Source organism: Perognathus longimembris, chromosome 17 (genome assembly GCF_023159225.1).
Source record: "Perognathus longimembris pacificus isolate PPM17 chromosome 17, ASM2315922v1, whole genome shotgun sequence".
NCBI lineage: Eukaryota > Metazoa > Chordata > Mammalia > Rodentia > Heteromyidae > Perognathus > Perognathus longimembris.
Genome location: NC_063177.1, coordinates 45375488 through 45392356, shown reverse-complemented (window position 1 = coordinate 45392356; position 16869 = coordinate 45375488). Strand labels below are relative to the sequence as shown.

At 45.4% G+C, this 16869-nt stretch overlaps 1 protein-coding gene across 4 annotated transcripts in view; it reads left to right on the top strand.

The window, feature by feature from the left end:
* Pitpnc1 (phosphatidylinositol transfer protein cytoplasmic 1) overlaps positions 1-16869 on the top strand; it is a 203368-nt gene that overhangs the window by 103883 nt on the left and 82616 nt on the right. For all 4 annotated transcript variants that reach the window (XM_048366940.1, XM_048366942.1, XM_048366941.1 and 1 more), the window contains exons 3-4: positions 15590-15678; positions 16518-16525. In XM_048366940.1, coding sequence (XP_048222897.1) covers positions 15590-15678; positions 16518-16525 — 97 coding nt within the window. The remainder of the gene's footprint in view (positions 1-15589; positions 15679-16517; positions 16526-16869) is intronic.

Here is a 16869-nt window from a genome sequence, read left to right as displayed (position 1 = left end):
ACTTTCAGCTTTTTCTGTGTATGTGGTACTGAGGAATCGAACCCAGGGCTTCATGCATGCTAGACAGCACTCTACCACTAAGCCACATTCCCAGCCTATGGATGGCTTCTTTACAGACAGATTTCTCAGTGTCCCAGGCTTTGTGAACCTGGCGGGGCTTCGACATTCCTTGAGCCTTGCCCCTACAGGCCTCACCTCTGAAGAGCAAAGAGAATTCAGGGAGGAAGGTGCAGGAAAACAGAAACGATGGAAAATTCCATTTCTTGGCAGATGATGACATTCTTTTAAGTTATTGCCTAGAGAATGTTCCCTCTGTACCAGAAAAGAAAAAAATCAAGAAAACAAAAGTCTCAGCAATTTTATAGCTTTTGCTGAACCCCAAGAAGAAGTGTCTGGCTGTCTGTGTCCTGTCTGTTTTCACTATCAGAATACTAGGATATTTATTTTAAAGGCAGTCATCAACATCCGTGAGAGGGGAAATCTGTTGGGAGTGAAAGATGTGGACTTGCAGTAATAGGAACGAAGGAGATGAATGTGGACCCTCGCCCACTTCCTGCAGCAAACACAAGATGAAATAGAATGATATAAAGCTGAGCTCAAAATAAAGAAGGGGAAATCCTCAGAAGCCAGAGCTAGAGGGAAACTTAAATCACAGTGGGAAGCAGGCCGGTGAATGCTAAGGAACCCAGGAGACATCAGGGCCCCTGGGGAACCGCCAGTAACTAGGGGCTGGGCATAAAAAGAGTTTTTGATGATCAATAGGTGATAGAGGTTATTATCCAGAGACTTGCCTTTTAAAACAACCAAAGACTGCGCCTCATGAATGAGGAAAATAGGCCAGGTGTGGTGGTATGCACCTGTAATCCCAGGCACTGGGGAGGTGGAAACTAGAGGACCGAAGTTTCTGGTGCTGAGTAGCTCCTCAGGAGACCCGAGGATCACAGTTGGGAGCCAGCCAGAGCAGGAAAGTCTGGGAGAATCTCATCTCCAGTTAATCATCAGAAAACCGGAAGTGGAGCTCAAAGTGGTAGAGCACTAGCTAGCCTTTAGAGGAAAAAGCTCAGGGACAGCACCCAGGCCCTGAGTTCAAACCCCACAACAGAAAAAGAAAGAGGGCCAAGGTTAGAGGCCAACCTGGGCAAAAATTGTGACCACCTGAGGGATGGTCACACCTGTTATCCTAGCTACTCAGGAGACAGATCTGAGCATTATGATTAGAAGCCAGACAGGGCAAGAAAGTTCAGGAAAATTCTTATCACCAGTGAATCACCAAAAAGCACTAGCCTTGAACAAAAAAATCTCAGAGACAGCCCCCAGACCCCGAGTTCAAGTTCCAGGACCTACACACTCACACACACATAAAAGTGTGAGACTCCAGCTGAATAAAAACCCAAAACAAAAGAACTACGGGCGTGGTTCAAGTGGAAGAGCTTGCCTGCCTCTTGACCCTAGAGAGGAGAGGGGTATCCAGAACAGCAAGTAATTAATAAGCTAATTAGTTAACATCTGGGCAAATCTGAATAAGCACAGAATGATTTTAAAACATAAGAGGTAATTGGAGCTATATCTGTAAAATCTAAATAATAAAGAACAATAATACAGAAGATAGAAGCATAGCAATTATAGTTAAAAACCACTCTAAGGTGCTAATATTGTTAAGGAATTGAAAGGAGAAGTTGGTTGTTTTTGTTTTCCTAAGACAAGATAAAGGAAGGTCTGAGGGAATAGTAGAACAATAAATGAGTTTCAAGAGAAAACATACTAAATCCATACAAGGCAGGGGAATAAAGAGAGAAGTTATCTGGGGGAGGTAACTCAGTAATGTGGGGTTTGCTTTGTACATGCAGAACCCTGGGTTAGATTCCCAGCACCAAACCACCAAGATGATGATGAGGATAAAGTATGATAAATAGAACACATACATTTTGAGAACAGAACAACTTAAAATGTGAGATATTCACTTTCCCAGTTACTCTTGCAGCTAGAGGTGATCATGTGACCAATTCTGGCCAATGAGGCACAAGAATTTGGTCCTTGGGTTCTTGGATCAGTATTTCCCACATGGCTAATGCTAACACAAGAAGACATACTTTTATTAGAAAATCAATAGATTAAATGATTCCATGACAATATTGATGGTACTTTCTTTTTTTAGTAATGGGGGGGGGGGAGAAGGAAGGTAAGATGGAATGAAGGGTGACTGCTAGAAGAAAACAAATAGTGCCAGCCATGTAAACCTCAAGAACAGAACTCAATGCTCTAGTATAAGAAAGGTCCAGGGATGCATCTCTTGGTAGTACAGCACTTGCCTAACACATGCAAGATCCTCGGTTCCATCCTCAACATCACAACATTTTGTTGTTGTTGTCAGTAGTGGGGCTTGAACTCTGGGCTCGGGCTTGGTCCCTGAGCTCTTCAGCTCTACCACTTTGAGCCACAGTGCCACTTGCACTTTTCTGGTTAATTAGAGATAAGAGTCTCATGAACTTTCCTGCCTGGGCTGGTTTTGAACCGTGACCCTCAGATCTCAGCCTCCTGAGTAGCTAGGATTACAGGCATGAGCCATCAGTGCCCAGCTAGCATCACAACATTTTTTTTTTTTTTGGCCAGTCCTGGGCCTTGGACTCAGGGCCTGAGCACTGTCCCTGGCTTCTTTTTTTAATTTTGCTCAAGGCTAGCACTCTGCCACTTGAACCACAGCGCCACTTCTGGCAATTTTCTATTTATGTGGTGCTGAGGAATTGAACCCAGGGCTTCATGTATACAAGGCAAGCACTCTTGCCACTAGGCTATATTACCAGCCCCCATCACAACATTTTAAAAATCATAATAAAGAATAAAAAAAAGTAGAGCTGTGGCTCAAGTGATAGAGTTCCAGCCTTGAACAAAAAAACTAAAGCAGAGTGAGAAGTGAATTCAAGCCCCAGTACTGGCATAAAAAATAAAGTTATAGGTCATTCTCAGCTAAGAACATCCACATCCTTTAGAAAACATTAGCAAATCAGATACCTCAGAGAATAATAATAAGTTATGACCTAATCAGATTTATTCCTGAGACTCATCTTTCTGTATGCTTGTTCACTGTAAAGTCAGGAACTTAATAAGCATTCTTGTTATTACCATTTCTGTCTCACCTTGTGGAAAGGTCTTAGCCAAGGCCATAGAACAAGAAATAAACAGCTGGGGGTATAGCTTAGTGGCAGAGTGCTTACCCAGCATACACAGGGCCCTGGGTCTGATTCTCCAGCCCCACACAAAGACCTGGTTGATCACAGTCCAAAGCCAGCCCAGGCAGAAAGAGAATCCACCTCCAGTTAGCCAGCACAGTCCAGACTGGAGGTGTGTCTCAAGTGGTGAAGTGCCAGCTGTGGGCAAGCAAGAGCTCAAAGCCATGAGTTCAAGCCCTAGTACCCCACATGAAGAGCAAACATCAAGTGTTATCATGTGGCAGGAAAAATAGTTGCAAAAGTATAGTTTAAAGACATTTCATTTACAATAGAAAAATAAATGTACATCTACCTGCTAATAAATCTACAAGATATCCAAAGTCTTTGGATCCATTTTGAAAACCCAACATTTTAAAAACCCAAGACTAGTGGTGGGATATACCATATTCATGGATTGGAAATTACTATAAAATCACAGATCAACCTATATATTCAATGTAAATCTCGTAAATTGCTAATAGTGCTTTTTTAAAAATGCCATCAGAAAACTGGTATAGTAGGACATACTTGTAATCCTAGCAGGAGGCTGAGATCTGAGGATGATGGTTTGAAGCCAGACCGACAGGAGAGCCCATTCAATTCTTGTCTCCCGTCAGTTACCCAAATACCTAAAATTGCAACGGTGGCGCTAGTGGTAGCATGCTAGCCTTGAGAACGAAAGCTCAGGGACAGCACCCAGACAAAATAAAAAATACAACTAGAGAAGGTTATTGTAAAATTTATATGAGCAATTTTGAAAAGTTGAATAAACAAAAGGGACTTGCTCTACCAGACAGCATAGTTTTTAAAATAAAATTATGGTAATTAAGGAAGTAGGATATTAGAGCAGAGTTAAATTAACTCATGGAACAAAACAGCCTCCACATTGAGCAGAGCTGACACCAGAAATTAGCAAGGAAAAGATGAACTACTGAGTATATGATGTAGGCATGATTGGATTTCCAATCAGAAAAGCAAGTTGGCTCTTATTTTCACAGCATATATAGAATTTAATCAAATTACAGATTGGTTAAATATTTAAATATAAAAATTTTGGAAAAGTATAAGTATTCTTTATTATTTGGAGAGTATAATAGACTAATAAGGCATAAAGAAATAGACTTTTGATATTGCTACATTAAAAAGAAGAAACTACATGCAAAAAAATATTGAAAATAAATTTTTCCATAACAAAAGAAATCAAAATTTAAAAGGACTGTTTCTGGCCTGGCACTAGTAATGCATGCCTAGCTATCTAGGAGGCTGTAATCTGAGAATTGTGGTTTGAAGCCAGCCTAGGCAGACAAATCCTTGAGATTCCATCTCCAATGAACCAGCAAAAAGTCACATTGGAGGTATGACTCAAATGGTGGTACACCAGCCTATAAGCAAAAAAACAGAATGAGAGTGTTAGGCCCTGAGTTCAAACCCCAGTACTGGCAAAAGAAGGAAGAAGAATAAGGGACAAGAAGGCAAAGAAGAAGGAGAAAGCGGAGGAGTTGGCAGTGACACAAGAGGAAGAAAAAAGAGCAAGAGGAAGTAATGATTGGACTTGGAGGGCTAAATTCAGCCCTATTTGATCTTTCCAATAGCTGCCAAAATATCTAGAAGATATCTTTCCCAAAGTTTTAAAATCTGAAACTAGGAAGAATAATGAACCTAAAATTCTAATGAGAATTCAGAAAACCAGTGGTAGTTTGGATATGGTTTATTTCACACCAGGATAAAATGACACAAGAGCCAAGCAAGCACTGATGACTCACATCTGTAATTCTAGCTACTCAGGAGGCTGAGATCTGAGGATCGAGGTTCAAAGCTAGCCTGGGCAGGAAAGTCTGTGAGACTCTTATCTCCAATTAACCACCAGAAAACGAAGTGGTGCTTTGGTTCAATGTGGTAGAGTGCTAGCCTTGAGTTGAAGAGCTCAGGAACAGCACCCAGGCCCCGAGTTCAAGCCCTATAACTGCCCCCCTCCCCCAAAAAAAGGGAACAAGGACACATGAGTGGCCATATCTTTGCCTCCTAAAACACCACTTGTACAGGAATGCAATGAAGGACTCCAAGCTTGCTAATGACATGGTTTTGAAATTCTGTGATTCTGGTTAACAATTAAATATGAAGCAGTTTTGCATGAGTACACACATAGAACAGAAATGGTCCCTGTGGGAATATGCACATGTCCATGGGGGTATACAGAACAGATACACAGGCTAGCATTGCTCTTCGACTGCATCCGTAGAAGCAAGGTGGAATGACCTAGGGCTGTGCATGTGATCACCTCGCCTACTTCTCCGCTGCCCAAAACAAACCTGGAACATCTTTACCTGTTCCTGAATGACACTGCACCATGGCTGACACACCTGTGAGTCGAAAGCACTAGATCCCCCTGGCATAAAGAATGACTGCTGGAAAAGAGGATGCTCTGTTTGGAAAAGGCTGCTCCAAAAGGCTGTGGTCCATGGCGGGATTAGGTGGTAGAGAATTCGACTTTCAGGTGCTCTAAGACTAGCAGGACAAGGGCAGGGGATGGGAATGGCAAGCAGAAGACCGAGGTGTAATTTAGGGGACATAGGTCCAGGCCTGCAGCCATCAGAGCCTACTGTCAGGTGCTTTCTAGTCAGTGCTGCAGTGGTGGGGGTACTGGAACATTTTTGGGGTCCCCACAGGTGGAGTGTCCAAGTAGATTCAGACACCAAACAGGGTTAAGCACATCAGAGAAGGTGAGTTCAGTTAGAAAAATGGGGAGAATTTTAAAAAATACTTTATTATTATGAAGGTGATATATCAAGGGGTTACAGTTTCTTTAGTCACCTAATGAATACATTTCTTTTTGGACATTCCCCTGCTCTCCCTCACCTTCCCTCCCAGTTTTTCCCTCCCATCTCTACCCACAAGTGGTATAGTTCATTTTCAACACCGTGTCCAGTGAGTCCCTCTGTTGCGTTGGTTCATCCTTTGTCCCTCCCTTTCTGTGCCCCCCCAAAAAAAACAGATATAGGAGAATCTTTAAAGCTCTTAATTTCCCACCCTAGTGTGTATTAGACAGTAACCAAAGAGGCACAGGCCAAAGAAACGTATTCACTCGTGCATTTCTTCCTTCTTTCCTTCATTTCAGGGGCACAGGGCTTTAAACCAGGGCCCAATGCTTGCTAGGCAAGTGGTCTACAGCTCACCCTAGCCCGCTCCCCAGTTCTTTTAGCTTTAGTTATTTTTCTTGCTTAGAATTTCCCCTTTTTGCCCAGGGCAAACAGACAAGCCCTACAACCGACAAAAATAAACAAAGAAAACCAAATCTGTTCTCATACTCCCCACTTAGAGCCTCTTCAAGCTGATGTGTGGCCTGCAAGCAGAAGTTGCATGGCTGTCATGTGACAAATCATTGATATGTAGGACATGCAACTTTTTTTTTTTTTGGTCTGTTGCGGGGCTTGAACTCTGATCCCGGGTGCTGTCCCTGAGCTTTTCAACTCAAGGCTAGTGTTCTACCACTTTGAGCCACTGCATCACTTCTGGTTTTCTGGGGGTTAATGGGAGATAAGAGTCTCATGGACTTTCCTGTCCAGGCTGGCTTTGAACTGTGATCCTTGGATCTCAGCCTCCTGAGTAGCTAGGATTACCGGCGTGAGCCACCAGCACCTGGCTAACATACAACATGTTGAACAGACTGTAGAGGGCTTCCTTTACTAAAAAGCATAGCCCCATTTTCCGATCAAGATGGGGTCCAAAGCAGGCTGTTGGCAGTATTTGAGTTCATCTGTCCATCCAATAGAATCTGCATGTTCCCAGGGCCTGGTGAGTACCTTAGCTTAGTGCATCCAGCACCCGGTGGACCAGAATTCTGGAGCTGGCAGAGTGATTCTCTCCCCACGTCATCAGTCTATATGGGAAGTCAGAGCACATTCAGACCCTGCTCTGTTAAACATTCATTATCCTAAGTAAGCATTAGAGACACTGGCAGTCGTCAAAGCCTGTATCATCAGGGCCTCCTCCAGTTCATATGGGAAGAAGCAAATTGCTGAGAGGGGAGATAAATTTGACCATAATTATCATCACCGTGCCGAGCCCAGACAGCCATCCATCAACGCGGTTCACTTTAGCTGATGCGTAAGTTACCGGGGAGGGGGAAGTTTCAAACTGCCAATGAGCTCGACTCCAGTGACTCAACCCTGTAATCCTAGTTACTTAGAAGGCTGAGATCTGGGGATCCAGGTTCAAAGCCAGGTCAGACAAAAAGGTCGGTGAGACTCTTATCTCCAATTAACCAGAAAAAGCCTGAAGTGGAGTTGTAGCTGAAGTAGTAGAGCGCCAGCCTTAAGCGAAAAAGCCAAGCAAGAATGCAAGACTTTGATTCCAAGCCCCAATTAGCATAGACACACACACACACACACACACACACACACACACACACACACACGCACGCACGCCAGTGAAAGAAACCGGTTCTTATAAGCAGAAAGACTATTTCATGGAAGGATGTAAAGGACCTACAAAATTATCTGGAGGCACAAAAATAAGCAGCAATTGAGGCAGCTCAAAAGAACCCAATGATAACTCCGCCACCATTTTCTTTTTTGGTAGGGGAGTCCCAGGGCTTGAACTCTGGACTTCACACTTGCTAAACAGGCACTCTACCAGTTGAGCCACGCCTCAGCTTTATTTGCTTCAGTTCTTTTTCAGGTAGGGGCTTCTGGTTTTCCCCAGGCCACCCAGCACCATCATCCTCCTATTTACACTTGGGGGCTGCACTCAGTATTTTGTTGTTGAGATTGGGTCTCTTGTTTTGGGATTTTTTTTTGTTTGTTTTTGCCTGGGCTGGCCTTGAACTGCAGTCCTATTGATCTCAGCTTCCTGAGTAGCTAAGATATTAGGTGTGAGCCCCTATATTGGGCTCTCTGTCAATTTTTAATAGGTAGCATGCCCCTTTTACCATGTCATTTATGTTTTAGCACTTAGCTCTCGTTTCCCAGGACTTGCTGCTTTGTCATTTTTCCTTACGGTGTCTGTAGCGCATTGCAGTGGTGGCCACTTAATGCATTAGCTATCTTAGTTCTAATGCATTCATCCATTCGCCTAAGTGCTATTACAGCCCTTGCTTGTCCAGGGGCTTCTGATCCAGTTCAAGTAAGCCCTATTCTTTGGCCTGCCTTCTCAACTCCTGGTTTTGACCAGCATCAAGGGAAAAGAGACAAGGTCCTAATCGGGCTCCAGAATAGTGGCTCTAAATAAAACTGACACCCCGCAATGTGAAGGCGGGGTTTCCTTCAGTCACCTTTGATTTTTCACTGTGGCCCTGGCGTCTCTCCAGCCCCTTCCCACTGAGGCCTGGGAGGGTAGCGAGGCTTCGGATACAAAGATGGGGGCCTATTTTTAGGCTTGTTTTGTTCAGTCATGAAGTGTCATGTTCTTCAGCACCACGGCTCCTGGATTAATTAGTCTGTGCTGGCAGCTGCCCGTCAGGGAGCATTGCCAGCTTCTGAGGGTTATTCCACCCCGCGCCTGAGTGGATTTGCACGGGACCAGCCGCGCTCCTCTCCCACGTGGCCCTGATCTTCCCTCGCGTGCTCTCGGGCCTCAGATGTCTTGGGGAAGGGAGAGTAAAGCTTCTGGAATTTCTTTTGAAGCAGACATGCCAATCTCCCTGCTGGTCCCCAGGGCCCGGGTCGCCTGCTCATTGGTTGGAGCCGTTGCCATGGCTTGGGTCTCTCTTTCCTTCTTCTCCCCGCTTTCCCAGATGGGCTGAGCACATTGATGCCATTTCCAAGAAGGCTCCCGCTGTCGGCCCGGGGCCCACGGAAGAGCCCGCGGGGCTTCAGGGCAAAGTGGTGGCTGCTCATTCCGTGGCTTTGCTGTTCCCAAAGCGTGTTCACCATCATGACTGACGCGCGCCTGCACACACACACCACTGTGACTCATCCAAAACAACCCAAACCAAGTACTGAGTGCGGGCTGGATGTAGGGGATTTAACAATGAGCAGAACAAAGGCCCCTGCCTTGATGGGACTTGACTTGGAACTGGGAGTGACAGTGCTCTGAGCCCTACTAGATCAGGTCATGATGGAGTTGAGAATATAGATTTATATATCCTGTATAAATATGTATAAATCCTGTATTTATATATCCTGTATAAATATTGTGTCATGTAGGGAGAGTATGTATGCACACGTATATTAAAAGGTGATGGTACTTGGGGGGCGGGGAATAACTAGGACATGTCAGAAGCTTCCTTCTTTCCTGCCTTCCTGACTAGGATATTTTATTCCGTCCCCATATCAAGGCTAAAGAACATTCTAGAAACTCCCTGCCACCAGGCCCTCTGTCTTCTGCTCCCTTCTCTACCTGGTTGTGATCTTAGCGGGCATCTACCCCAGGCTGCCTCTCTCCTGAAAGATGCTGGGGGAGAGCATCGGGCCTGCCCACCTTCCCCTAATGCCACCCATCAGAGGCTCCCAGCCCCTCCCACCCCACCTCACACAGGCTCCTGCTATCTCCTTCTCCTCTCTCCCTCTCTCTCTCTCTGGTGCCATTCCAGGGCTTGAACTCGGGGCCTAGGTACTGTCCCTGAGCTTCTTTTGCTCAGGGCTAGCTCTCTACCACTTGAGCCACACTTCTACTTCTGGCTTTTTGGTAGTTTATTGGAGATAGGAGTCTCACAGACTTTCCTGCCCTAGCTGGCTTTGAACTGCAATCTTCAGATTCCAGTCTCATGAGTAGCCGGGACCCAACCAAGGATAGTCTCTTTAAGTAGGAGGGTAGAGGGTCTGGTCCAAGTTCAAGGAACTCAGGTTATGCACAGTTTCTTTGGAGGAAGGCGGGCAGCTCTGCCTCCCCCTGCGATAGCTCTGGTCCAGAAGCCACAGGCCTCTGTGTTTGGAGGCACCCCAATAGCCAGCTAGCACAGCCATTCACACCATGAGCAAAGGAGTCAGAGCAGGTGAGGAGCAACATTGTAAAGACTTCAGAAACCTCAGCTGGGGGGCTGGGAATATGGTCTAGTGTAGAGTGCTTGCCTCGTATACATGAAGCCCAGGGTTCAATTCCTCAGCACTACATATATAGAAAAAGCCGGAAGTGGCACTGTGGCTCAGGTGGTAGAGTGCTAGCCTTGAGCAGAAAGAAGCCAGGGACAGTGCTCAGGCCCTGAGTTCAAGCCCCAGGACTGGCAAAAAACCGAACCAAAACAAAAGAAACCTTAGCTGAAAGAGAGCCATGGATTATTATCAGAGAATTACCAGACACCATGTTCCAGTCCCAGGAGGAAATGCGAGGTCAGCCTCTGCCCCTGACCCCGAGGGCCGTGAGGATATGAAGGGCCTGCTCCTCCGGAAATGAGCTCCTGTCACCTGACTGCGGAACCAGCAACGCGGCTGGCAGGCTGTGCGGGATAAAGTCCTAGGTCATCTTTTTCAGATGGGAATGGTTTAAGTTAATCCAGATTTCCAGCGAAGACGATCATCCATTTGGTGGAGAAAATGAAATTAGACTCCATTCAGAGCACTCAACATTCCTCAGATGTTCAGAAATCCCAAATGAACCGACACTACATATGAGATTAGATCCTGGAGGACTCCAGGCAATCTGGACTGTGAAGCTCCAGAAGCTTCTAAGGGAAAGAAGGTAACAACCCACACCAGAGACCCATGCAGAACTCATCTGCCAGGGCCTTCTTAGCAGGCAGCGGTGACTCAGGCCACCATCTGTGGGGGGGGGGGATTGGCCTGGTTTCTCGGCCTTGTCACCCTTGACATGGGAGACTCTATAATTGTCCTGCGTTGCTATGCTGTGCCCTGTAGATGCTGGACAGCTTCCCTAACCTCTGCCCGCTTCTCTGTCGTGTCTTGCACCCATCCCAGCTGAGACAACCAAATATGTGCCTAGACTTCTCCCCATGACCCTAGAGTCACCAACTGTCTCAGTTTACCTGGCATGGGGGAATTTCAGTGCTCAAACCAGGAGAACCGCAGATAAGGTAGAATATGCTGGCCATCTGGCTATGTTGCCACTAGATGAAAGTAGGAAATCAAGCCTGGTGTGGCAGTTCACATCTGTAATCTCAGCTACTTGGGTGATGGTAGATTGGGAGCATTGAAGTCTGAAGCCAACTTGGGCCAAAAAAAAAAGGTAGTAAAACCCATCTCAACTGATGGGTTGGGTGTGGTGATGCGCACATGTCATCTCAGCTACCCACGAGATGTCAATAGTAGGATCACCATCCAAGGAGGTAGGCTGAGGCAAACTTACAGGCCCCAATGCAGAAATAAACCACAGTGAAAAGAAGTAAGGCTGGCCAGTGCAATACCCTGAGGTCAAATGCCAGAACCACCAAAACGAAACCTCTAATGCCTCTTTGTCTTTGAGAGGTGCTGACAAAGGCTTCTAGGGGAGTGTGACACACACACACACACACACACACACACACACACACACACACACACAGTGTCACCCCATGTCAGCACAGTTGCAGAAAGGCTGTCGAGTTGAAATGTCTCTTCCTGCATGAGCTTTCACAAGGTAGATTCCTGGGAGATTTTATCCTGGCCCGCGCATGGACTGTGGACTGGATTCAAGCTCTCCTTCGGAGGAGAGAAGCTCTGGACTGACGCCTCGTAGTAAATTCGAGTGACACTTTCCCTTAGAACGGTAGGCTGTGTGACAGTATCCATCATGAAAGTGACAGCGACGCGGAGACTCATTTAACTCCATTTTCCTTTGCAGGTGTCCTCATAAATCATTGCTGCAGGGAAAAGTAAATGTTCCTTTCTCTGATAAAAATGATCCCAATAATGATGTGTTCTGAGGAAACCGGGGGCTGAAAGGAGATTTCTTAGTGGGATTTAAACATACTGAAAAAACATTGTGTTCCTCAGCTTCCCAACACGATAACAAAACACCTGAGATAATGAACTTATGAATACACACGCACACACACACACACACATGCACGCGCACACAAATCTAGAATGGCTTGCTTTCCAAAAAAGTCACAACTAGTGCAGCCATTTTAGCTAAGTGATTATGGTTTGGGGAAAGGTCATTGGTTCTAGTGTTGCCTAAGCTGCTGGAGCAAACAGCAAAACTAAGGGTTCTAGAATCCAGAGTCTGATCATTTCGTTATAAGGAGGGAAAGCGTTGTTGTGAATGGACAACGATGGACAGTTCTCTCCTGCCTCTTCCTTCCTGTGACTGTGGTTGGAGTCTGGTTCTGCTGGGAGGCTTAGCAGTCTAAAGGAACGAATTCTGGAGGGAGGGGGGCGGGTGGGCTGGAGACACACAGTGCAAGTGAATGGCTCCTTTCCAGAGGACGAGGGAGAATGTGCCCTGGGACTATAGGAAGCTGATGCGAATTGTCCAAGCTAATGGAGGCCTTGCTTAATTTGAGAGACACCTCCAACTCTGATTCTGACCATTAAGAGCATCTGAGAACACCTGCCCGTGGTTCGAGCTCACGCAGCCTATCCATTCATTGGGCATGTTACATCATCTCAGGCGAAATAGTAGGATCACAGTCCAATCTGTGAGCAAGCCGCGGGGCTCTTCCCACCTTCCCACTGAGCTCTGTTGCTCTTCCACATCAAGCATAGGTGGAAGCTACACAACCCCCATGAAGGGTGGCCATCTTTGACAACAGTGAATCTAAGGTAGATGAGTAGCTACTGCTGAGATGACTGCACAGGAGAAATTCAGCCTGAGAGCAGCCGGGCACTGGTGGCTCACGCCTGTAATCCGAGCTGCTCAGAAGGCTGGGATCTGAGGATTGCCATCCGAAGCCAGCCCAGACAGAAAAGCCCATGAGACTCTTATCTCCAATTAACCACCAAAAACTAGAAGGGGAGCTGTGGCTCAAATGGCAAAGCACCATCCTTGAATTCAGCGCCCAGGCCCCAAATGATCACACACACACACACACACACACACACACACACACACACACACACACACACACGAGTTCTATGTGAATGGATTTGTCTTTCTCCTCCGAATCCAACTGAGAACATCAGCCTTCACCTGACATCTCGACCCCATGTTTGTTTTGTCTCTGATAAACACCCCAGATCTTTGGGTTGGGGCCAGCCAACTATTGACAATGCATATTTCGTCTTTTGAAAGGCTGGAATAGAGTATTATCGGAAATGAGAGGTGCCAAATGCAGTGTTTCACTGGCTCTGGTGGGCATTTATGTCTCACAAGAGGAGTTTGAGGTTTGGGGCTCTATAATTAGTTCGATGTATTTCCTTTCTTTGTTTGATCAGCCTGGAATTCATTCTTGGCCCCTCCTGCTAGCCTTCAGCCCTAAGGACCTAGACGTCAGTCACTCTTCCTGCTAGTGTTGGTACCTACACTCAGCAGTGTTCTTCAAAACACCTAAGGCAAAATGGCAGCCTCTGGAGAGACAGAAAACCCTTGGTTATAGCACCAGGGGAAATAAGCTCAGGCAGATATATTTTTTTAAAAAACAGACTAATCTCACCTATATCTTAACTATAGTAAGGGAGAGTTAAATTCTCTGAGCCTGTACTCTGCAAGAAAGTTTATGCCTGAACGGAAACCAAGAAATAAACACATAAAACGTAACTGAAAGTTGATTTGCCAAAAGCCTTCTGGACCCATGCCTTTGAGAATTTATTTTCCAGAAATGACTGCCCAGCCCCTCAACTGGCTCATGCCCGTAATCTTAGCGACTCCAGAGGCTGAGAGCTAAGGATGAAGGGTGGAAGCCAGTCCAAGAAGGAAAGTGCATGAGACTTTTATCTCTAGTTAACCATGCTGGGGGAGATGGGAGAGAACAATAGCCTGGACGCTACTCAAGCAAAAAGAGCTCAGGGATGATGCCCAGGTTCTGAGTACCATACACATCAAAAAGAAAATGAAGGGGGCTGGGAATATGGCCTAGTGGTAGAGTGTTTGCCTCGTATACATGAAGCCCTGGGTTCAATTCCTCAGCACCACATATATAGAAAAAGCCGGAAGTGGTGCTATGTCAGTGCTCAGGCCCTGAGTTCAAGCTCCAGGACTGGCAAAAAAAACAAAACAAAACAAAAATGAAAGAAGAAAGCCAGTCACTGCATTTCAGGCTCACTGTAAATCCAAGATTATTTGATCTTTGATCATGTGTGTGTGTTGTGTGTGTGTGTGTGTGTGTGCACACTTGGAGGTACTGGTGCTTAAACTTAAGTTGTCATACTCTTGCTTAGCTCCTTTGCTCAAAGTGCTGGATCTCTACCATTTGAGCCACACCTCCACTTCTGGCTTTTGCTGGTTAGTTAGACCAGCAAGAGACTCTTGGACTTGTCTACACAGGTTGAATTACAGGCATGAGTTACTGGTGCCCAGCATATTATTTGACAGTGAGATCTGTAATGTAATTACATTTTCAAAGACCCTATTTTCAAATCAGATCATATTCCCAGGCACTGGAAAGGGAGACGTAGTCCAATTTGAGATGGTGCCAACGTGTTGCAGTCATCAAAGAGCTTTGTTTTTGTTCTTCACACCACCAGCTTCTTACTTTTTGCCCATTAAAAGGAACATCAGGGGCTGGGAATATGGCCTTGTGGCAAGAGTGCTCGCCTCATGTACATAAAGCTCTGGGTTTGATTCCCCAGCACCACATCTATAGAAAATGGCCAGAAGTGGCGCTGTGGCTCAAGTGGCAGAGTGCTAGCCTTGAGCAAAAAGAAGCCAGGGACAGTGCTCAGGCCCTGAGTTCAAGCCCCAGGACTGGCCAGAAAACAAAAACAAAACAAAAGGAACACCACTCATGCCAGGCACCAGAGGCTTACATCTGTAATTGGTGCTATTCAGGAGGCTGAGGTCTGAGGATCATGGTTTGAAGCCAGCCCAGGCAGAAGAGTCCATGAGATTCTGATCTCTAATTAACCACCAAAACGCCAGAAGTGAGGCTGTGGCTCAAGTGGCAGGACACTAGCCTTGAGCAAAAAGCAGCTCAGGGACAATGTCCAGACTCCAAGTTCAAGTCCCAGGAATGGCACGCGCGCGTGCGCACACACACACACACACACAGAGACCCCCTTGTGTGTTGTTGGATTGAGTCCAGTCTCTGGCATTCGCCCCTGCTCACACCTGTTTGGGCTTACACACGTGTGTATTCCATTTCCCCTGTTCCATTCCTAGGAGACAAAGGACAGGTGCCTCACATTCTCCCGAGCTCAGAGCTCAAGGAGCTGCCCTTCCCTGAACCAGGTGGACGCTTGTTTTGAGGGCACAGAAAATGGTTGATACCCTAAGGACCAGAGATGGAGAAAGAATGGGTGTGAGGAGAATAAATACTCCCAAATTCCTCCAGTTCCAGTCAGGTGAAATGAGGCTCCGAACAGATTCTAATTGCTTTTTTTCCTCTCCCTCTCTCTTGTGTTCTCTCCTCTTAGCAAACTGCCTAGTTGGGCTAGAGCTGTGGTCCCCAAAATATTTTATGTGACCGAGAAGGCGTGGAACTATTATCCCTACACGATTACAGGTAAGTCCTGAAATATGCCCCATGCTGCAGCAATCGCTGAAATTCCCTGAGTTGGTTCCAATTATCTGAGCAGAGCCTGTGGTGTCTGTGGAGAAGAACACTACTAATGATATTTCTAGAGATGTTCTTATCCTGAACCCCTTTCCAGTCCCCCCCCCCATTATGTGTCTACAAATTAGCTGTTGACTTGTTTTACAGTTCCTGGCCCTTCTAAATGATGTGAATTTATAGAAAAATGTCTAATGAATCTCTCTCACTGTCCCCAACATCCCTTTTCCCTTGGTGAATATGAAAAATCTTTACAATCAATTTCCCTCTAATGCAATGATAGTACATTCTCTCGACCACAAACTGTGTCCCCTACATTTAGACAGTTGGGCTCCTGTTCCTAAACACTCTAAAATTCAACATCCCACTTCAAGTTCACCATAACAAGCTCTTCATAGTGCTTCTAAAAGCTGCTTTCCCACTTAAAAGATTTCCTTTGTGGGTAATGAAATGCTCAGTTGGAATTATTAGTCTTTAATTCTGCTCTGACAATGCCAACACTTAGGTTTTTAATTAGCCACAAACCTATGAACTAATTGAATCTTGTCTTATTGTCCTCCTCGGGCCAACCACAAAGCATCCTGGGAAAGCTCCAGACAGACACTCAGTATTTATGAATACCTCATGTTGGTGGGGGGAGGTTTCTTTATTACATTTTAAATAATTGCACCTCGCCAGGTGTAATTTGTATTTGTTAGCTCTGTGCTTTTATGTTCTATGTAAGTTTGATCTAAATAATTTTCTTTCTTTTTTTTCTTTTTCCTCTTCTCTCCCTGGACATCTGGAACCAGAATACACAGTAAGTTTCATTTGATTTTTTAAATTAATGGGAATATTTAATGAGCAAGATTCCTTGTATTTGTCTTACCCATGTCATATTTTTTTTAACAAGTGGCGTAACTCAGAACCAGAGGTGTTTAAACATAGGTAACTGCAGCACTGCATAGAATGTAATCATTTGAATACTCTTAATTTGTTCAAGAACATTAATGTTTACTTAAACAACCTTGATCTTACCTTTACACAATTAACTTGCGCTTGTAATTTTGAAATAGCTTGATAGCTTTATACATATCACTATATCAAGAAGAATAACTTCTAGCAATGTGATATTAATGGTATTTGTTGGTGGGAGGCGGGGCT